At 38.2% G+C, this 23,777-nt stretch overlaps 1 protein-coding gene across 3 annotated transcripts in view; it reads right to left on the bottom strand.

Annotated features, from left to right (window-relative positions):
- Positions 1–23,777, bottom strand: part of LOC111764216 (zinc finger protein 568-like) — a 129,943-nt gene that overhangs the window by 49,169 nt on the left and 56,997 nt on the right. For 2 of the 3 annotated variants that reach the window (XM_058279321.2, XM_058279319.2), the window contains one exon: positions 2,187–5,758. In XM_058279321.2, the coding sequence (XP_058135304.1) occupies positions 4,104–5,758 (1,655 nt within the window). In that variant the 3' untranslated portion in view covers positions 2,187–4,103. Of the gene's footprint in view, positions 1–2,186; positions 5,759–23,777 lie in introns of those variants that run through there. The other variant, XM_058279317.2, reaches the window with a different exon arrangement.

Genomic DNA, 23,777 nt, shown 5'->3' with positions numbered 1-23,777 from the left:
GAAAGCTTTTCTGGCTCTATCTGCCCCCTTTCCCTGAGGTGGGTTAAGATTCTAACAGTTTGCCAAGCTAGACTATTTAGGCTCCTGTTTCTGCTCCCTCTACCTTAGTTCCTCTCTCCCAGATTGGCTGGGTATGACAGCCTGCCTGCTCATATCTCTCCTTCCCTCTTCCTGCAACCATCTCAGTGCTGGTCAGTCAGGGACCCTCCTAGATTCAAAGGGGACTAAGATACCCAGCTCACCAAAAAGAAACCACTCTTCACCTTCCGCCAGACTCCTCTTCCTCCTGGGGAATGCTCTGCCACATTCCGTTGGTTGCAGTGAGTCAGGAGCTTTACCTCCCATTCTTATCTTATTTAACTTATTGAAATACAGTAATACACACACACAAACTCTTAGACTTTTAAAGGTGTAGTAATGAAATGGCTTTATCACTGGAATGTTTAGTTTGTAAATCAGCTTTTCAAAATTAGAGGTTTAGAGGTTCTCTTCTAAGTGAAAAGTTCAAGAATATAAATGATCAAATGAGCCATAATTGGCAAGTAGATGTGGCTCAAACAGTTGGGCACCTGCCTACCACATGGGAGCTTCCAGGTTTGGTTCCTGGTACCTCCTAAAGAAGATGAGCAAGACAGCAAGCTGACACAACAAGATGACCCAATGACACAGACACAATGCAACAGAGACACAATGAGGAAACACAATGACAGACAACAAGCAAGGAGCAGAGGTGGCTCAAGTGATTAGGCACCTCCCTCCCACATGTGAGGTCCCGGTCTGGTTCCTGGTGCCTCCTAGAAAGAGCATACAATGAACAGAGAGCAGACAGTGGGCTCAAATGAGGAAGTGGGGAAAAGTGTTTTTTTAAAATGAGCCATTATTTCAGTATTTCTTCTCTACTTGTAACAATTTTTTACTTATTCTCATGAGAAATACTGGAAATGAATATATTTGGGTATATTCTTTCTTTTCATATTTCACTAAATTGCTGTTCTGAAATTATAGAATTTCTCATATTACAAATATATATAAACAGAAAAGAACCCTCAAACCCTGACTTCTTAAAGTAACTTGTTAAAAGCCTGGTAAATATCTTTCCACCATTTTATTCCATGCTCAAATGTAAGGGTGGTACAGGTAGGGTTTTTTGTTGTGGTGGTGGTAGTTTGTATTTATATATTTAAACAGGACCATATTATGGACATTGATCAGCATATTGCCCTAATACATAATGAATACTATCCAGGTCCATATAAATCTAACTTATTTTAGTAATGATAGCTCCAGACTACTATCTATAGAGAAATATCTCATGTTCAAGTTGTCCCTCTACTGATAAATGCTCAGGTTGTTTCCAGTTCTTTGCTGTTTCAAATGACAGTCAATAAACATCATTATACAAGTAGTAGCATATTTGTGTTTTAATCTCTGTAAGACAATTTCACATTAGATTTATGAATTAGAGTATGTGTATTTTATTGTAATAACTATTTTTCCAGTGTAACATTCAGTATTGTAAAAAGTATTTGCACATTTGTCCACAACCTAACAGTACTGTTATCATTCCGATGAAATATCTCATAATTGATTTAATTTGAATTATGCTAAATATTTATTGAGCATGTTTTTGTTTACTGGCTGAATTTTCTTTTAATTGCCTATCCATAGCCTTTGCCTTATTTCTATTGTATTTTTCTCTTACCGGTGGAAGCCTTTTGTGTGTTATAGCTTTGTCATGTGGTCAACAAGGATAATTCTCAGTCTCTTTTTGCTAACAGCCCAAGCAAGCTCACCATTTGTCAGAAACTCAAAAACAACCTCCTAATGAAAGACCTCCCCTCTTTACCATCACCAGGCTCTTAGGACTGTATTTCCTATTCCTGTTTCTGTCAGCTATCACCAATAGCCAGACTCCCAGGTCATCCTTAATCCTTCAGACACTTATGTTCACATGGCTCTATGCAAGTTTCCTTTCTAACTTCATTTGAACACTTGCCCAACTCTAGAAACCCTGTGCTGTCTAGAATTCACATTCAAATGTTACAATCCCCTATGCCCTCAACAACTTTTCTCATATTAAAACCTACTTCTCCCCCAGGAATGTTTCCACTATAGCCCCCAAGATGGATGTTTTTCTTCTAACCTCATTAGCTTCTCAGCTGCTAAAAGAAATACCACACAATGAGTTGGCTTAAACAAAGGAATTTATTGGGTCATAGTTTTGAGGCTAGGAGAAGTCCAAAACTGAGGCATCAGCATTGCTTTATCCTCAAGGGTTGTGGCATTCTGAGGCTAGCTGCAGGCAATTCTTGCTCCTTGGCTTTTCTGTCACATGGCAGTACACATTGTGATATGTTCTCCTTTCTCTTCCAGATTCCACTGACTTCTGGTTTCTTGCTTTTCCCATGGCTTCTTTTTCTGCTTCAAATTTACTTTGCTTATAAGGAGTTCAGCTACACTGGATTAAGGCCCACACTCATTTAGTTTTGGCATACCTTAATAACATCTTTACAAGTCCTATTCGTACCCATAGTACCAGGGGTTAGGAATTGTACATGCCTTTTATGGCATATACAATTTAATCATTTAATTCTCAACAACATCCATTATGCCATGGGCTTTGGGGGCAGGGAGCTGTTTTGCACATTTATGCATCCAGACAATGTTCCCTACTGTCCAGAAATCCCCACTATTACCTCTCAATACCTCAAATACCAGTACCTATTTCTGCTCATTATTGCACCTTCCAGATTCCTTAAGATTTTAGCTTCTGGATCACTGTTATATTTTTCAAGACTATTTCTGTCATTTTAACCTGCATGATCCTTCCAATAACCTTTTCTCCAGTTCTGTGACCACTTTAACCACCAATGATATGTCATGCATCCTACCTTAGCCACTCATCCCTAGACTGTCTAGATCTCAATATTATCAATAACTTCAATCCCTCCATCAACTCAATCTCAAGCATACAACTCACATCCATCTTTCTAGCTCACTCCTAAATCAATCCTGACTCAAAAAATTCTTGAATCCCACATAAATCTATAATCCATTGATCTTACAACCTATTCACTGTCTTTTACTCTCTCACATCTTCACTTCTCGACTTAATTGTATGGCCCATTGTAAAAACCCTTGTCTTATTGCTTTATCTTTACTCTGATTAAAGCCACAATTGAACATTGCTAGAGAAAAATACATAACTGTAAAATCACATAAAATTTATGGAAGCTACATGACCAATTATTTTTGCAAGGATCCCCCTCTCTTTAAATTTATAAAGTTTGATCACAATTTCTTACAAAATTAAAGGAGTTATATCTAATTTTAGATAATTATTTTAAAAATTCAGTATTTTGATGCATTCACACAATCACACATTTACCAAAGGAATATCAAACTCCATGATTTACTAAAAAAACTTTTGATTTTCAGTCCCATGGTAAACTGCATTATTAGAATTCTAAGTTGTAAAATCCTGCCATAAGTAATCTAAAAATTAGTGTCATATAATGCAAGTTTTAGTTATTGTGAGGTAAATGAAACAGTATTTTCAGTTGGCTTGAACTGTATATGATTGTAACCTTATATTTTCTTTCTAATCTATATCATGTATTTCTTTTCTTCATATTGTTTAATTGACTAGGCTATCTGATACTATTCTTAACAAATAGTAGTGATAGGAGTTATCACAACGTGGTTCCTGAAATTAATATTCAAGCTTCTAAGTTTCATCATTAAGTACCAGGTTTACTGTAGGATTTTGTTAGTACTGGCTTTCCATTTGTATCAATGGTCTTTTTCCTCAGTATCACTGTCTTTGGGCTTCATAAATTGAGTTTTTTCTTAAGGCTTTTCCACCTTTGTAGTGTTTTGGTGAAGAATGAAAGTTTTTGATGAGGTATGAGACGTGAATCTCTACTGGTTTTCTGACACTCAAGGCATTCAAAGAGCTTAAACTGACTATGTTGGTATCTAATGAGATAAGAAATATGACAGCAAAGTTTCCAACATTCATTACACAGGTTTTTTCACTTGTATAAGCCCTCAAGTGTAGAGTAAGGGCTGAGATTTGAAAGGCTTTTCCATATACATTACACTTATGGTTTATCATCTGTATGACCTTTCAAATGTACAGTAAGATATGCTTTTCGAGAAAAAGCCTTCCCACATTCATTACATTTAAATGGCTTCTCACCTCTGTGACTTCTCATATGTGTCATAAGTGCTGAGCTCTGACAAAAGGCTTTCCCACATTCATTACATTCATAGGGTTTCTCCCCTGTGTGTCGTCTTGTATGTATAGAAAGGGATGAAATTCGAGAGAAGGCTTTCCCACATTCATTACATTCATAAGGTTTTTCTCCAGTATGAATTTTCAGATGCTCAATGAGGTTTTTCTTATATCTGAATGCTTTTTCACAATTAGGACATTCATAAGGTTTCTCCCCAGTATGAATTTTTCCATGCTCAGTGAGACCCGCTTTATTACTAAAAGCTTTCCTACACTGCTTACATGTATAAGGTTTTTCTCCGGTATGAATTCTTTGGTGTAGAATTAGCCTAGACATCTGAATAAAAGCTTTTCCACAATCAATACATTCATAAGGCTTTTCACCTGTATGATTTCTCTCATGTAGTATAAGAGATTGTTTTTGAGAAAAAGCCTTTCCACACTCTTTACATTCATAAGGTTTTTCTCCAGTATGAATTCTTTGGTGTTTGATAAGGTTTGACTTCTGACTAAAAGCTTTTCCACAAATGTTACATTCATAAGGTTTTTCACCTCTATGAATTCTTTCATGTACAGTAAGATGTGATTTTTGAGAAAAAGCCTTCCCACATTCATTACACTGATAAGGCTTTTCACCTGTATGAATTCTCATATGGAAAATAAATGCTGAGCACTTAGAGAAGTCTTTTCTACATATATTACATTTGAAGGGTTTCTCCCCTGTGGGCCTTCTTACGTGCACAGTAAGGTCTGAACTTTGAGACAAGGCTTTCCTACATGCATTACATTCACATGGTTTCTCCCCAGTATGAATTTTAAGATGCACAATGAGAGTTTTCTTATATCTGAATGCTTTTCCACAATAAGGACACTCATAAGGTTTCTCTCCATTATGAATGCTCACATGTTCAATTAGATTATATTTGCAGTAAAAGGCTTTTCCACATTCCTTACCCAGGTAGGGTTTTTCTCCTGTGTGAGTTCTATTGTGTCTAGTGAGGTTTTGCTTAGGATTGAAAGCTTTTCCGAATTCATTACATTCATAAGGGTTCCTTCCTCTATGTATTTTCTGATGTGAATTAAGGCAAGCCTTACGGGTAAAGGCTTTTCCACATTCATAACATTGATATAGTTTCTCTCCCGTATGAATTCTCAAATGTCTGACAAAGTCCATCTCCTGAATGAAGCCTTTTTTACACTGAGTACACTTAAATGGGGATACTACAATAGAGAATGACCTAGGGGAACATTTCCCTGATTTATTATATTTATGTTTCTTCTCCTGGTATCTATCATGACTAAGGAGGTCTAAAGTATGTTTCATACTCTTTCCAAAAAAGTCACATTTGTAGAGGCACTTCCTTGTAAAATTAATATCTGAGTTCAGAGAAGACATTTTTTCAACTTTTTTAAATTCACTGCCTTTTTCGTTAGTCAAGGTTTTCTTAAGCATAGTTGCAACTCTTTTCACAAATCCTTGCTCTTCTCTGTCCACAAGTTCACCAGCTTCCAAGTCTTTTTCTACAAAGGAATAAAAAATAACATAAAAATTTCCAGCATTATAATATTAATAAAATTTCAGAAGTAGTTATTGCGGAGTCAATGCTTTGTACTTAGGACATGTCTCCCAAAATGAAAGGAACCCCAAGGGTAAATTTATAGAGATGGCCTAGTTTTCTGAATTTAAATTCCTTACAAAATTTAAGTAGAAAACCTAACATTTATGAATGTAAAGGATTTTTTAATGCTTTTCATGTGACTTTGTATAGTGTAGAAATCAGGGAAATGAGCAGAGCAAAAAATGGATATATGACTAGATTAAAGGCTAAAACAATACACAAGCAGAAGACTCCACGTACTATTACTGCAAAGAGAATCAAGTGATCAGGTAAATCATGCAGCTAAAGATAACAGATTAAATAACATGCATTTGTCTCCATTCCCGCTCAAAATTCCAAATATATATATATATATATATATATATATTTATTTATATGACTATATATATAACCACAAGGACAAAGATACCTATTGAAGGTACAGAAGTATGTTAAAGGTACAGAAGTATATGAGGTATGTCATATTTTTAGAAACTGGAAAATTGAAGGACTGTCCATGTAATAGCAAATCTGAAAGAGGCAAAATGAAAGTATACTTTTAAGGGAAATTTTCAAAATGCTTATTTGTGCCACAAAAGTAAGGAAGCCTCAGAAATGGGTGGAACACAGAACCTCAAAAGGTGAGGAATAAAGGTTACTGCTGAAAATTATATCAGAGCAGTTAGAACTCTCACCCTATATATAGTACAAACAGTTGTTATTCCTACACATTAGGAAATGAACATTACAATTGATGGAGAAAATGAATAAGATAGGCTCTAGGTAAAGTCTCAAAAAAAGGAAGAAAATTAGGAGGATTAAGTGAAAATTTACATATTAAATAGTGAGCCACCCTAATCCTATAAGCCTTCTTGTCTTCCCTCATAATACTGACAACAGAAATGTGCCTTTATGCAAAAGATGGGAAAACTCCTTTCAGGAGGAATTTAATAGATTCAGGAAAAAGGTACAGGCATATTTATATTTGCAACTTCCTTCCTGCCTACCCCAAAATGCCTGGTCCTTGCCCAGTACCACCACAGTGAGCACCCATTAGTTGATATAGATCTTACTCAGACATACAACTAAAATCAGTTCTCTGGGCATATTACTTAATGATAAATGGACAGCCAAGAATTGCCAAATATTTGAGAGAAATCTCTAAAATTGCTCACAGTAAAAAAAGAAATGATAAATAGGTAAGGAAATCTGAGAATATGGAGCAAAGCAAGGAGAAAAAGAAACCTTCAAAACAACAGTAAACAGTAAGAATGAGGTCTGGAAGATGGAACTGCATGAGGCTCCAAAATCCCTTCCAATCACAGAAACACTGAAATCAAGCAGAAACTGTCAGAACTTTGGAAAACAACAGAAGATTTTACAGCAACAAGTGAACACTGAATCAAGAAACAGGTAACATAGAAAGTTCAGAAAAGTCCCTTGGTACTTTTATACTACCCTCTGTGGCTTGCAGAGTAGTCTCAGAAAATGGCAACTCATGCTCCCAGTCCAGGTCACTATTCCCTGGTTCCGGAGGGAAGAGAGTACACCTTATCACAAATCAGGGTGTATGTATGCCTGTTTCAACCTTTCTGATGTTTATCTTTGTCTTGCCTATACCTAAACCTGTGTAGGCACAGAAGGGCAGGCATGGCTGTGAAAATACTGTAAAGGAAAGATCAGAGTATATCCTCTTGGGATAAAAAACTGCAGGGGAGTCTTAAGATAGAGGGCCTGGTGCCAGCAATAAAAGCTGTAGAATTTCTTCAGGAAAGTGGGCCATTTAGGTGCGCATGTGTATATAGGGGATTTCAGAAAGCCACCAGCATGCCCAGGATAAGATGCATGCCTAGAAAAGGCCCAGAAGACCCTAAGATTTCACTGTGAGTTGAATTCTAAGCTCAGAGTAAGACTGACTAAACCCCAAGGAAAGCCCAAGTGTACAGCCAGTCTGAAAATAATGAGAGAAGTGTTTGATTTGTTTTTGGTAACTTCAGACATAAAAGGAAATCTCTATCATAATACTAACTGAATAAAAACAAAAGGACTAGATATTTCAGTGATCACATGGCAAGGAATACAAACCTTTGCAAATACAGTTTAGAAATATCACTGAAGAAATACACTACTGTCTTAGGTTGTCAGTGTTGCTATAACAAACTACCACAAACTGGTTGGCTTAAAAAACAGGAGCTTATCGTCTCACCGTTTTGATGGTACAAGTCAATTATCAAACTATCAGTAGGCATGCCTTCTGTGAATTCTCTAGCATGCTGGAGGTCAGCTGCTGGCAGTCAATCACTGCTTCTGTCAAATGAGATCCTTCTGTTTCTGTCTCTTCCAGTGGCTTATATTTCCATGTCCATATTTCCTTTGCTTCCACAGATTCCAGTCATACCAGATTAAGGCCCAACCTGGTCAGCTTGACCTCATCTTAATAAAATACCGAAGATTGTATTTATAATAGAGTTCACACCCACAGGACCAGGGGTTAGGACCTAAACATGTCCTTGTGGGTGACATGACGCATTCTACCACAACCACTACAACCTTCGACTATCAAAACAACAAACATGCAAACAAACAGCAAATCCCAGAGAAGGGGGAAATGTGATTTCCAGAGTTAAGACATTAAGCTATTCAAATACCCAGATTTTCACAAAACAATACCAAAAGAAATACAAAGAAATAGAAAAAGATAGCCAAATCAAAGGAACAAAAGTAACAGAAACCATCAATGAAAAAACCTGGACATTGAAATTACTAGTCAAATACATTAGCTCAACTGTCCTAGCCATATTCAAGAAGCTAAAGGAAAATATAGACAGGAACCAAAGGAAATCATGAAAATGATATATCATGGTGAAACCACGGGCTTGGCCCCTAAAGGGATGTGCGAGCACAAGGCCGGCCGGCCCTGCTAACCCCTGGCCACAGCCACACCACACCCAATGGCTGCAGACGTGGCCCTATACTGCAGCGACAACTTTGGTGCAGCAGCACAGCCTGCCCGCAGCCACCATCACCCCAGCTGCCCCTGGCTGCCACAGCGCTCTACATCACACTGCCACCTGCCACCTCCAACCACTACCTGTGATTCATTGGGCCCAGCATGGGTGGCTCACTAGCTGCAGCCATTTTCCTGGGTGCAGACGGGCCCTTCATGCAGACCGTGCTCTCCTCGCCTGGATCACCTGCAATCTGAGCTGGCTGTTCATGACCAGCCTGAGGACCTGATGAAGATGGTGCACCCATCCTATTCATATTTGGCATTCATCACCGTAGCCATCCACAACATGCCTGAGCTTGTTAGCCATCCACAACACGCCTGAGCACAGCTACATCTGTCAGTTCGTGGCCGACAGCTTCCAGCTTTACCAGTGCAACAAAGCCAGCTGACAGTAACTCCATCCAGCACAACCCATCACTCACCGACTGCTTCAAGATAGTACCCCATGACAAGGACAACCCAGGAAAAACCAATTACTAGACCTTGGATCCAAACTGGGAGAAAATGGTCAACAGCCTCTTCTAACCCCAGGGGATTTCTGAAGTGGAGCAGTGCTTCTCAGACTCTCTGTGCACAACCAGAGATCTCCTTAAAAGGCAGGTTTTGGTTCAATAGGTCTAGGGTAGGGACTGAGGGTCTTCATTTCTATGGGGTCCCCAGTCACCACACTTGGAGTAGCAAGGCTATGGATAACTCTTTCTACAATCCAGCAAGATTTTACAGTCAGTCTTACTCTGAGCTTTGGATAAATGGTGTCCTTAGAGGGATATTCACCTCATTCTATCCTGGGACAACTGCCCGTAAACCCTATAAAGGTGGGAAACGTTTATTTTCTTCATCAGTGCGTACCAAGGTTAGAAACACAAATGTGTAGTGGGGCCAGCTAGACAACATGGACAAAGGAAGTTGTTGGGGAGGAAAAATAACAGCAGAAGAAATGGCAAGTGAAACAGTCAAGGGTGGTTGGGAATGGACAGCTGATTCTGTGAGCAGCTGGTTATCTCCTGTACAGTATTTTTCTAGAAAAGCCAGATATCTGGATTTTTATATGAAACCTCCAACTTTTTGTTCTTTGCCTCTATTTAAAGTTTTTAAACACTATACTAGGAAACACTGCCAATCCTTGAGCTATATGCAGGTCATGAACCACCTCTGCTTATACTCAAAAGTATCTGGGACATAGAACAGACTAATAGCAACAAACTGTCAACCTCAGCCAAGCCATGTGATGTGTGCCAGGCATTATGCGAGGTACTGTTCCAGTCACTTCGCATGTATTCACACATTTAATCCTCACAAGAGCCTTAGGAGACATATTATTATGACACTTCATTGACCATATGAGGACAGTGAACCTCTGAGATGTTGGGTAACTTGCCCAAGGCCATACAGATAATAAATTGTGGAACTAGGATCAAATCCAGTTACTCTGACTCCAGAGCTGGTGCTTGTAACTTCTACATTCTAGTTCCTAAAGAGCAAAGAATCCAGCATCCTTAGGCAAACAAATGTATAGGGGCAGGAATGGAGCTAGATTTCATTTGACCAAAGATTCTGATTGATATGAAAACCATGTGAAATGTTTCCGTAAGCAGCGACACTTATTCCTATTGCCATATTCCCAAGCTCTAGAGTGACTTGTTTTTCTGGTTTAGGACAGCCTGGTATGCTGTCTCTTTTACCGTGTGTCCTGAATTTTTCATTTTTTAACAAAGTATTATTAAAACTTTATTGAAAATAGTTTTTGAATGGGATTTCCATAGTTTTTAATATAATAAAAATAATTTCCATTGAAAATTTTTAAAAACATGTATTTATTTTTGGCATTCTGAAAGCTCAGAAGTATCTCCATTTTCATGATTTTTATGTCTACACTCCCAGTGTCCAGAAGAGTGCTCAGTGCATGGAGAATGTGCAGCCACTGATGAATAAAAGAATTTCTTCAAAAGTGTTCATTAAAATGTGGATAATTACTGAATGTATTGGAACAGCCTTCCATTAAGGTGAAGATAGTTTTTGGACTGCCCTTGCATCAAGCTTTTGGGTCTTTGGTGTGAGTGTTAACTGGTTTTATTTTTTTTAAGGAGGTATTGGGAATTGAACCCAGGACCTCATACATGGAAAACAGGTGCTCAACAATGAGTTGGTTTTTTAATATTTGTGTTTGTTTTGAGGAAGTACCAAGGATCAAACCTGGGACCTCGTACATCAGATAAAGGTGCTCAACCACTTGATCTGCATCTGCTCCCTGTTAACTGGTAAATGCCAGCCATTGGCACAGTATGGAGAAGCCCACAAGAAAGGACATAGCAGCAGAGCGTGGAAAGTGACTGAAGCAGTGGTTACAAATGTTCACAGGCAGCTAAAAATATCCAACAGGTTGTGCCCTAATGTTAGTCCAGGGCATTTGTTGAACATCAGTAATTAGTTGTCCTAAATCCTGTGTCTTGTCAGGAGTTTCGTTTTGGTCCTTTGGCTGGGCCTTATCATCCTGTTTCTTGGTACAGCTTACAGTTTTTGTAAATGTCCAGTGATCTGATAATATTGGTAATTTTACTCTCTTGGCCAGTTTCTCTCTCTTGCTTAGTGTTTTTTTGGGTTTTTTATTTTTTTAGGAGGTACTGGGGATTGAACCCAGGACCTCGTACATGCAAAGTACACTCAACCACCAAGTTACACAGGCATCTGGCTTAGCAATTTTGCTTCACAGCTCTTCTTTTGATTTCTGGTTCAAAACCAGGCCAGGGACCAACTACTGGGGCATAGACGAGGTCCATCAGGGCATAGGACTAGGGACATAAGAGACAAGCCTTGTCTTCCTTCAATACCCGGACCTGCCAGCAGATGGCACTCTTCAGCAAACATTTCCACGGAGGTGATCTTTCAACTACCACTGCCTGGAGAGTCTGAGTTGCAATTTAAAACAGGACCCAAAATTTCCCAACCCTTATGAAAAGACATAAATATCAGTATATGAAATGAACAACGTACCCCAAACAGTAAATCTAAAACAAATTTATTCTGTCTGCGACACCTACTATTCAAAATGTCAAATGTCAGAGTTAAAGAGGATTAAGAGATCAGCAAGATCTCATCACTTACAAGAGAAAATCAGTAGGACTAAATGCTGATCTTTCATAAGAACCCATGAAGAGAAGGCATTGACATAAAGTACTGAAATAAAAACTGCCAGCCAAGAATTCATTATCCAGCAAAACTATCCTTCACAGAGAAACAAGAGAACAGATTTACAAAAGATACTAAAAGGAGTGCTGAAGCCAAAAGGAAAACACAAAGGTGAAAGGCTTAGAAAAGAGGGTAGAAATAAAGAATATAAGTGAAAGTATAAGGGTAAAACTGAAAGGGTAAATAGACAATAGTATGATATGACAATGGAAAGCCAAAGAATAAAATGGACAAAATAAGTAATGCCTTTACACTATTAACATTGAATGTTACTGGACCAAACTCCCCAATCAAAAGACATAGACTGACAGAATAGATTTTTAAAATATGAGCCATCCATACACATGATGGAATATTATGCAGCTGTAAGAAGAAATGAAGTCAGGAAGCATATGACAACATGGATGAAGCTGGAGGACATCATGTTGAGCAAAGCCAGACACAAAAGTACAAATTATATGACTGCACTTTTATGAACTAAATATATTGTGTAAATTCATGGAGTTAATAATTAGAATATAGGTCACCAGAAAATAGAACGAGGATATAGAATGGAAAGCTAAGGGTTAATCTGTACAGAATTGGTAAAAAGTTTGTAAATCTTTGGAAATGAATAGAAATGGTGAAAGCATATCATACTGTTTGTAACCAGCAGAGCTACTAAAAGGGCATTAATAGTGGTTGAAGAAAGTCTAAGGATATATATATATCACTAGAAGGAAAGCTAAAAAAAGTAACATGGGACTATATAACACAGTGAAGCCTTACGTGAAATATGAATATGGGTAATATTGTATATAAGACCATTTTTACAAAATATAAATACAAATAAATAGAGAGACAGGAAACAGAATGAAAGCTATATACGGCTGGGGAAGCATATAGAGGTTGAGAGATAATGGGGTTTTTTTTGTTTCTTTGTTTTCTGTTTTTCATTATTATTGTTATTGTAATAATGAAAATGCTGTAATAATGACTGAAGTGATAAATGCACAATTATGTAATTATATCAAATACCAATAATTGTACACTTTAGATGGGTTTGTTTTATTAATATATATCAAAAAAGTTGGTTTGTTAAAAAAATATATATGTGCCATCTATATGCTGACTACAAGAGACTCACCTTAGATGCAAGGACACGATCAAGCTCAAGTGAAAGGGTGGAAAAAGATATTTCACACAAATAGTAACCAAAAAGTATACTATAAGAGATTAAGAAGATCATTATATATTAATAAAAGGGGCAATTCACCAGGAAAAAATAACTATAATAAATATTTATGTACCAAATCTGGGTGCTACAAGATACATGAGACAAACACTGGCAAATTGAAGGGAGAATGAGACATCTGCAAAAATAGTTGGAGACTTCAGGATACACTCTCATGGGAAGCGGACTTGGGCCAGTGGTTAAGGCATCTGTCTACCACATGGGAGGTCCGCGGTTCAAACCCCGGGCCTCCTTGACCCGTGTGGAGCTGGCCCACATGCAGTGCTGATGCACGCAAGGAGTGCCGTGCCACGCAGGAGTGTCCCTGCATAGGGGAGCCCCACGCCCAAGGAGTGTGCCCCATAAGGAGAGCCGCCCAGCGTGAAAAAAGTTCAGCCTGCCCAAGAATGACGCCACACACACGGAGAGCTGACACAACAAGATGACGCAACAAAAAGAAAACACAGGATACGCTCTCATTATTGGACAGAACATCTAGACAATGGATAAAAGCACTTTCTCAGATCCTAATGGAATGTAGCTGGAAATCAATAACAGGCAGAAAAAGGGAAAATTCACAAATATATGAAGATTGAACAACACACTCTTAAATGATCAGTGGGTCAAAGAAGAAATTGCAAGAGAAATCACTAAGTATCTTGAGACAACTGAAAATGAGAACCCAACATATCAATACCTATGGGAGGAGTGGATGTGGCTCAAGCAATTGAGCACCCACTTACCGCATGGGAGGTCCGAAGTTTGGTGCCTCCTGAAAAAAACCAAAAACAACAAGACAACAAGCAAAACAAACAAAAACCAACTCAGGGAAGCCAATGTGGCTCAGTGGTTGAGTACCAGCTTCCCACATACAAGGTCCCAGGTTCAGTACCTGGCTCTAGTACCTCAGTGGTTGAGTGCCTACATCATATGTATGAGGTTCCAGGTTCATCCCCCAGTACCTCCTTAAAAAAAAACAAAGAACTACGGGACACTGCTGAAGGCAGTGCTGAGAGGGAAATTAATTGCACTCAATACTTATATTAAAAAGAAAAAAGACCTAAAATCAAAGACCTAATCGTACACCACCTGGAGAAACTAGAAAAAACAACAACAAACTAATCCCAAAGTAAGAAGGAAAGAAATAATGAAGATTAAAGCAGAAATAAAATTGTGGGGGGAAAAAAAACAATAGAATAAACAAATCAAAAGTTGGTTCTTTGCAAAGGTTGACAAAGGGACAAAAAAAAAGACAGAAGATGCAAATAAATAAAATCAGAAATGACAGAAGGGACATTATCACTGACCTTGCAGATATAAAAGAGATAAGAGAATACTATGAACAACTATACACCAACAAACTAGACAATGTAGAGGAAATGGACAAATGCTTTGAAACAAACTCCCAAACTGACCCTAGATAAAATAGAAGTCCTCAACAAATCAATGAAAAATAAAGAGATTGAAACAGTCATCAAAAACCTCCCCAAAATGAAAAGGCCAGGATCAGATGGCTTCACAGGTACATACAGATGCAAAAATCCTCAGCAAAATACTTGCTAACCTAACCCAAAAGGCCCTTAATAGAATTATATACCATGGTAAAATAGTTTTTTTTTCCCTGCTAGGCAAGGATAGTTCAATGCAAGAAAATCAATCATTAGAATATACCATATTAATAAATTGAAGGAGAAAAACCACATGATCATCTTGATTAACACAGAAAAGGCATCTTACAAAATACAGCATCCTTTGATAAAAACACTGTGAAAGACATGAATAGAAGGAAACTTTCTATTTCCTATAAGATAAAATACATACATGAAAAATCCACAACTAATATTTTCAGCAGTAAAAGTCTGAAGATTTTCCCACCAAGATCAGGAACAAGACAAGGATGCCCACTATCACCATTGTTATTCAACATGGTGCTAGAAGTTCTAACTAGAGTAAGTAGTCAAGAAAAAGAAATAAAAGGTACCCAATAGAAAAGGAAGAAGTAAAACTTTCACTATTTACTGATGTGATCCTATACCTAAAAAATACCAAAACTACCCACAACAAATGCACTAGAATAGACAACTTCAGCAAAATGATGGCATATAAGATTCATATGCAAAAACCAGTAGCATTCCTATACACTACTAATGAGCAATCTGTGAAGTCAGAAAATAAATTCTATTTACATAAGCAAGTAAAAGAATCAAATATGTAGGAATAAACTTAACCAAGAACACAAAGGACCTATATTAAGAAAACTAAAAAAAGAAGACCTAAATAAATGGAAACACATTCTGTGTTTACAGACTAAAGACTAAATATAGTAAGATATAAATTCTACCCAAACTGATTTACAGATTCAATGCAATCCTAATTTTAAAATGCCAAAAGCCTTCTCAGCAGAAATTGAAAAGCCAATTATCAAATCTATCTGGAAGGGCAAGGGGCTCTGAATGGTCCAAAATATCTTAAAATAGAAGAACGAAGCTAGAGGACTCTCACTTCCCAACTTTAAAGTATATTACATAGCTACAGTGGTAAAAACAGGATAGTACTGGCATAAAGACAGATATATTGACCAATGGAATCAAACTGAGAATTCAGAAAAAGACACTCAGATCTACGGTCAAGTGATTTTTGACAAGGCTGTCAAGCATGATCCAACCATATGCTGTTTACAAGACATTCATCTTAGATCCAAAGACACAAGCAGGATAATAGTGAATGGTCAGAGAAAAATATTCCCTGCAACGAGGAACCAAAGTGAGCTGGGAAGACTATACCAATATCATAAAAAATACACCGTAAGGTAAAACTGTTACAAGAGCCAAAGGATGACATTTCATATTGATAAAAAGGGCAACTCATCAAGAATATTTAACAATTTATGCATATAAGGAACCAAAAACACCCAAAATATATGAAGCAAAACAGGAACAAGTTATAGTTCAAAAATAATAAACATTCAATATACCAATTAACCAAAAATAATAAAGATTCAATATACCAATTAACCAAATAATGGACAGAACATCTAGACAGAAGGTCAGTAAAGAAATATAGGAACAACATAAACCAACCAGAGCTAATAAACCTAATAAATCAGAGGTTTATATGGATCGTTCCCAATGACAGACCATAAATTATCTCACAAAACAAGTCTCAAATTTCAAAAGACTGAAATACAAAGTATCTCTCTAACCATAGTGTAATGAAGGTAGAAATCAGTAACAGAAAGAAGAAATGGAAATTCATAAGCATTTGGAAAATTAACAATGCACTTGAATTAAACTAGTAAGTCAAAGAAGAAATCTCAGGAGGCACGGCAAGATGGTGTCTGAGTGAGTGCACCTTATAATCTCTCCTGCAAAGAAGCAGCTGAGTAGGGTTGGAATCCTGCTGGACTGGGTTGTTTTGGGTGTTTGCAGGGCAGGAGGTGTCTGGACGTCGATTTAGTGGGATGGTGACAGAGAAGATTCTTGTAAAAGGTAGAATTTTGGGTCTCTCACGGAAATCGGGGATGCACGCGGGGCGCTTCCTCTGGGGCTGGCAGCCTGGCGGTGGCGATTCCTAGAGGCTTTGCTGCGCTGGGGGGTTCCCAAGCCCTGAGTGGGCTATTCGGGGGCTTGCAGGGTGGGAGGTGTCTGGAAGTCGATTTGGTGAGACAGTGACAGAGGAGATTCTTGAGAGACGTGGAATTTTGGGTTTCTGACACGGAGATCAGAGCTTCCAGCTAGAGCCCCTCCCCCTAGGGCTGGCGGCCCATCTGCGGCAGTCCCTGAACTGCTTGTAGTACAGCAGTGCCCCCAGCAGGCTGTTTCGGGGAGCTTGCAGGGCGGGAGGTGTCTGGAAGTCGATTTCGTGAGACAGTGATGGAGGAGATTCTTGTGAAGTGTGGAATTTTGGGTTTCTGACACGGAGGCCAGAGTTTCTGGCTGGAGCCCCTACTGCTAGGGTTGGCGGCCCATCTGTAGCAGTCCCTGAATTGTTTGTACTGCAGCGGCGCCCCCAGCAGGCTGTTTCGTGGTCTTGCAGGGCAGGAGGTGTCCTGAAGTCGATTTGGTGAGACAGTGACAGAAGACTGTTGTGAGAGGTGGAATTTTGGGTTTCTGACACAGAAGTCAGAGTTTGCGGGTGTGACCCCTCCCCCTAGGGCTGGAGCCCAGCTGCAGGGATCCCTGAAGGCTGTGTTGCGCTGTGGTGCTCCCAGGATCCCTGTTAATCAGATGTGTGGTTCCCAGGTCTGTGTCCCTAAACCCTGGTGGCCCACACTCCAGAGACTCACACCTCTTGAGTCTGCAATATCACAGACTTCCCATCCCTGAATCCACCACGCCCTGAGGTCCATCTGAGGTCTTTGATTGTCCCAGCCCTCGGCGTTTGTGGGTTTTTTTTTTCCTCTCTTTTTTCTTTTTTTTTATTGTCTTGGTTGCTAATATTGCATAATCTCCTGGTCTTTTCTCCCATTGTATCCCCCAAGGTCCTTTTTTGTTTATTTCTTTTTTTCCTTCTTTTTCTTGCTTGTTTCCCTCCCTTTTCTTTGCCCACTCCCCTTTTTTCCTTCTCTTTTTTTCTTTTCTTTCTTTTTCTCCTTATTTTATTTTATTTATACAATAGGTGCTGCAGGGAGTGCCTCACATTTACTATGTTTCCTCATCCTCCATTTCCTCGCTTCTGTGTGAATTGATTCTGGCCACCTACACTATCCCCTTTCCACCACATCTTGCTATCCTCTATAATCTACTGTCTCTATTACATTCCACCTCCCTTTCTTTGGTCCCCAAACTGTCTAACTTTTAATTTCTAATACCTTTGTTCTGTTTTCTGTCTTTTATCCACTCTTGATATTATTGTCTTTCTTTTCTCTTCCCTCTCTCAGGAAAACACTGGCTTTTTAATTCATACTATATTCCTCCCCATATTCAGTTGACTATCTCATTATAGGTACTCTGCTTACTGCTATAACTCTACACAACTTACATGACTCTAATATCCATTCTCCCAGATCTCCTATTGTTACTTTGTTAACATTTATTACCAGTACTACTTTATACATTTTCTTTTCTTACACAGTTTCCTTTCCCTGGCCCTAATATTTTCCTTCAAAGTGAACTTAGCCAGCAACAAGAAATTAGAGTAAGAAGAACAAAGTGACAAAGAGAAGACATAACACTTATGCAAGAACAACAACTAATTAATCCCCAAGACTAGACAAAGAAGCTAAGGAACTGATTACACCCGTCAAGATAAAATGATGACCAGACAGCAACAAAAATCTACAAACCAAACCAATAATCAGGAAAACATGGCTGAATCCAGTGAACAAACTAAAAACGAAGAAGGGTAGCAGAACATTGGACAAGTAATTAAAGATCTCAGAACATATATTAGAGACCAACTTAATGAAGTAAAGGAAGAGTTTAACAATATGAAGAAAACAATTGAAGAGGAAATTGCAGACATACACAAAAAGATAACAGATATGATGGGAATGAACACCACAGTTCAAGAAATCAAAAATACACTCTCAGCAGATTAGAAGAGGCAGAGGAGAGAATTAGTGACGTGGAAGACAATACATCTGAAATCAAACAGATAGTAGAATTGATTGATAAAAAGATAGAAAAACTCAAGCTAGGACTTAGGGACATGAATGACAATGCAAAACGCACATACATATGTATTATGGGAATCCCAGAAGGAGAAGAGAAGGGAAAGGGGACATAAGGGGTATTGCAGGAAATAATGGCTGAAAACTTCCCAAATCTACTGAGAGAGATGGCTGTACATGTCTAGGAAGCAAAACACACCCCAAACATCATAAACCCCAACAGGCCCACCCCAAGACATATACTTGTCGAATTATCCAATGCTCAAGACAAAGAGAAAATTCTAAAAGCAGCAAGAGAAAAGAAAACCATCACATACAAGGGAAGCTCCATAAGATTAAATGCTGATTTCTCATCTGAAACCATGGAGGCAAGAAGGCAGTGGTATGATATAGTCAAGGTGCTAAAAGAAAAAAATTTCCAACCGAGAATACTCTACCCAGCTAAACTAGCATTCAAAAATGATGGAGAGTTCAAAATATTCACAGATAAACAGAAATTAAAAGAATATACCAAGAAGAAACCTCCCCTTCAAGAAATACTAAAGGGAGTTCTGCAGGAAGAAAAGAAGAAACAGGAGAGGCAGAGTTGGAGGAGAGTATAAGAGCAACAAAAAAGACAAAAAGAAGGAAAAAACAAACAAAATGTGACAAACACAAGTCCAATCAAAATATGGTTAACATAAATAATTCCTTGAAAGTAATAACACTGAATGACAATGGACTAAAATCACCTATCAAAAGATTCAGATTGGGACATTGGATAAGGAAATATGACCCATCTATATGCTATCTACAAGAAACACATCTTAGACCCAGGGATTCATGGAGGCTGAAAGTGAATGGTTGGAAAACAATCTTACAAGCAAACAATAACCAAAAAAAAGGCAGGAGTAGCTATATTAATATAAGACAAAATAGACTTTAAATGCGAAACAATTGTGAGGGACAAAGAAGGATACTACATATTACTGAAAGGGACAATCTCTCAAGAAGAATGAACAATCATAAATATTTATGCTCCTAACAAGGGTGCCTCAAAATACATGAGGGAAACACTCGAAAAGCTAAGTGAAAGAACAGATGCCTCTACAATTATAGTGGGAGATTTTAATACACCACTATCAACTTTCGACAGAACATACCAAAAGAGAATCACTAAAGAAACAAAATATTTGAACAGTATATTAGAGGAGATGGATCTATTAGACATATACAGATCATTACACCCAAACACAGCAGGATATACATTTTTCTAAAGTGCACATGGATCATTCTCCAAGACAGACCATATGCTAGGCCACAAAGAAAGGCTCAATGAATTCAGAAAGATCGAAATCATACAAAATATATCTCTGACCACAGTGGAGTGAAGCTGAAAATCTGCAAGGGCCAGAGGCCCAGATTTCACACCAAGATATGGAAATTAAACAGCACACTCTTAGAAAAACAGAGGGCCAAAGAGGAAATCTCAAAAGAAATCAATGACTACCTTGAAGCTAATGATAATAACACAACATACCAAAACTTATGGGATACAGCAACAGCAGTACCGAGAGGGAAATTTATAGCCATAAATTCATACATCAAAAAAGAACAGCAAAAATTGAAGAACTAACTGCACATTTGGAGGAATTAGTAAAAAAACAACAAAGTAACCCCACAGGAAGAAGAAAGAAAGAAATAGCAAAGATACGAGCAGAACTAAATGAAATAGAAAATAAGAAAGCACTTGAAAAGATAAACAAGACGAAGAGATGGTTCTTTGAGAAGATCAGTAAAATTGACAAACCCTTAGCAAGACTAACAAAGAAAAAAAGAGAGAAGATGCAAATACACAAAATAGGAAATGAGAAAGGAGATATCACCACTGACCCCACAGAAATAAAGACTATCATAAAAGGATACTTTGAAAACCTATATTCCAACAAAAATGACAATTCAGAGGAAATGGACAAATTCCTAGAAACACATAAGCAGCCCATATTGACGAAAGAAGAAATTGATGATCTTAACAAACCAATCACAAGCAAAGAGATAGAATCAGTCATTAAAAATCTCCCAACTAAGAAGAGCACAGGGCGAGACGGCTTCACAGGTGAATTCTACAAAACATTCCGGAAAGAACTAACACCAATCCTGCTGAAACTATTCAAAAAAATTGAAACAGAAGGAACATTGCCGAACTCCTTCTTTTTTTTTTTTTTTTTTTTTTTTTTTTTAAAAGATTTATTTATTTATTTAATTCCCCCCCCTCCCCTGGTTGTCTGCTCTTGGTGTCTTTTTGCTGCGTCTTGTTTCTTTGTCCGCTTCTGATGTCGTCAGCGGCACGGGAAGTGTGGGCGGCGCCATTCCTGGGCAGGCTGCTCTTTCTTTTCACGCTGGGCGGCTTTCCTCATGGGCGCACTCCTTGCGCGTGGGGCTCCCCCACGCGGGGGACACCCTTGCGTGGCAGGGCACTCCTTGCGCGCATCAGCACTGCGCATGGCCAGCTCCACACGGGTGAAGGAGGTCCGGGGTTTGAACCGTGGACCTCCCATATGGTAGACGGACGCCCTAACCACTGGGCCAAAGTCCGTTTCCCCCGAACTCCTTCTATGATGCCAACATTACCCTAGTACCAAAGCCAAATAAAGACACCACAAGAAAGGAAAATTACAGACCAATTTCTCTAATGAACTTAGACACAAAAATCCTCAACAAAATACTTGCTAATTGTATTCAACAACACATTAAACGAATTATATACCACGGCCAAGTGGGATTTATTCCAGGTATGCAAGGATGGTTCAACATAAGAAAATCAATCAATGTAATACATCATATAAACAGATTGAAGGAAAAAAATCACATGATTATATGTATAGATGCAGAAAAAGCATTTGACAAAATACAGCACCCCTTCTTGACAAAAACACTCCAAGAGATCGGAATACAAGGAAACTTTTTGAACATGATAAAGAGTATATATGAAAAACCGAAAGCCAACATTGTTTACAATGGAGAAATCCTAAAATCCTTCCCTCTAAACTCAGGAACAAGACAAGGATGCCCATTGTCTCCGCTCCTATTTAACATTGTCTTAGAAGTACTTGCTCGAGCACTGAGGCAAGAACCAAATATAAAAGGCATTCAAATTGGAAAGGAAAAAGTCAAAATTTCACTATTTGCAGATGACATGATCCTATACATAGAAAACCCTGAGAGATCTACAACAAAGCTTCCAGAACTCATAAATGAGTTCAGTAAAGTTGCAGGTTATAAGATCAATGCGCCAAAAAAAGTAGCATTTCTGTACACCAATAATGAGCAAGATCAGGAGGAAATCAAGAAACAAATACCATTCACAATAGTAAATTAAAAAAATCAAATACTTAGGAATAAATTTAACTAAAGAGGTAAAAAACTTATACACCAAGAACTATACAAGACTGTTCAAGGAAATCAAAGAAGACCTAAATAAATGGAAGAATATTCCTTGTTCATGGATAGGAAGACTGAATATTATTAAGATGTCTGTCCTACCAAAACTGATCTACACATTGAATGCAATCCCAATAAAACTCAACACAGCCTTCTTTAAGGAACTAGAAAAACTGACTATGAAATTAATTTGGAAAGGAAAGAGGCCCTGAATAGCCAAAGACATATTGAAAAAGAAAAACGAAATTGGAGGAATCACACTTCCTGACTTCAAAATATACTACAAAGCTACAGTAGTGAAAACAGCATGGTATTGGCATAAGGAGAGACACACAGACCAATGGAACTGAACTGAGAGTTCTGATATAGATCCTCATATATATAGCCACATAATAGTCGATAAAGTCACCAAACCCTCTCAAATGGGAGAGAATGGCCTATTCAACAAATGGTGCCTGGAGAACTGGATATCCATATGTAGAAGAATGAAAGAGGATTACCATCTCACACCTAATACAAAGATCAACTCAAGATGGATCAAAGACCTAAATATAAGAGCCAAGACCATAAAGATCTTGGAAAGCAGTGTAGGGAAACATCTACAGGACCTTGTAATAGGAAATGGATTCATGAATATCACACCAAAAGCAAGAGCAGCAAAAGAACAAATAGATAAATGGGACTTCCTCAAAAGTAAAGCCTTCTGCACTTCAAAGGAGTTTGTCAAGAAAGTAAAAAGGGAACCCAAACAATGGGAGAAAATATTTGGCAACCATATATCTGATAGGAGACTTATAACTTGCATATATAAAGAACTCATATATCTTGAAAATAAAAAGATAAACAACCCATTTAAAAAATGGGAAAAAGATTTAAACAGATACTTCTCCAAAGAAGAAATACAAATGGCTAAAAAGCACATGAAAAAATGCTCCAAATCTCTAGCTATCAGGGAAATGCAAATCAAAACTACAATGAGATACCATCTTACTCCCGTAAGATTGGCGGCTATGAAAAAAACAGAAGAATACAAATGCTGGAGAGGATGTGAAAAAAGGGGAACACTCATCCACTGCTGGTGGGAATGCAGAAGGATCCAACCATTCTGGAGGAAAGTTTGGCGGTTTCTCAAAAAACTAACCATAGATTTGCCATATGACCCAGCAATACCACTGCTGGTTATATACCCATCAGAACTGAAAACAAGGACACAAACTGATATATGTACACCAATGTTCATAGCAGCGTTGTTCACTATCGCCAAAAGTTGGAATCAATCCAAATGCCCATCAACAGATGAGTGGATAAATAAAATGTGGTATATACACACAATGGAATACTACTCGGCTGTAAGAACAAATACACTACAAACACACATGATAACATGGATGAATCTTGAGAACCTTATGTTGAGTGAAGCAACACAGGCATTGAAGGACAAATACTAAATGACCTCAATGATATGAAATAAGCAACCTGCCTCAGAGAGCTAGAGACTGGAA

The sequence above is a fragment of the Dasypus novemcinctus genome, chromosome 18, assembly GCF_030445035.2.
Source record: "Dasypus novemcinctus isolate mDasNov1 chromosome 18, mDasNov1.1.hap2, whole genome shotgun sequence".
NCBI classification, from domain to species: domain Eukaryota; kingdom Metazoa; phylum Chordata; class Mammalia; order Cingulata; family Dasypodidae; genus Dasypus; species Dasypus novemcinctus.
This window is presented reverse-complemented; position numbering and strand designations above follow the sequence as displayed.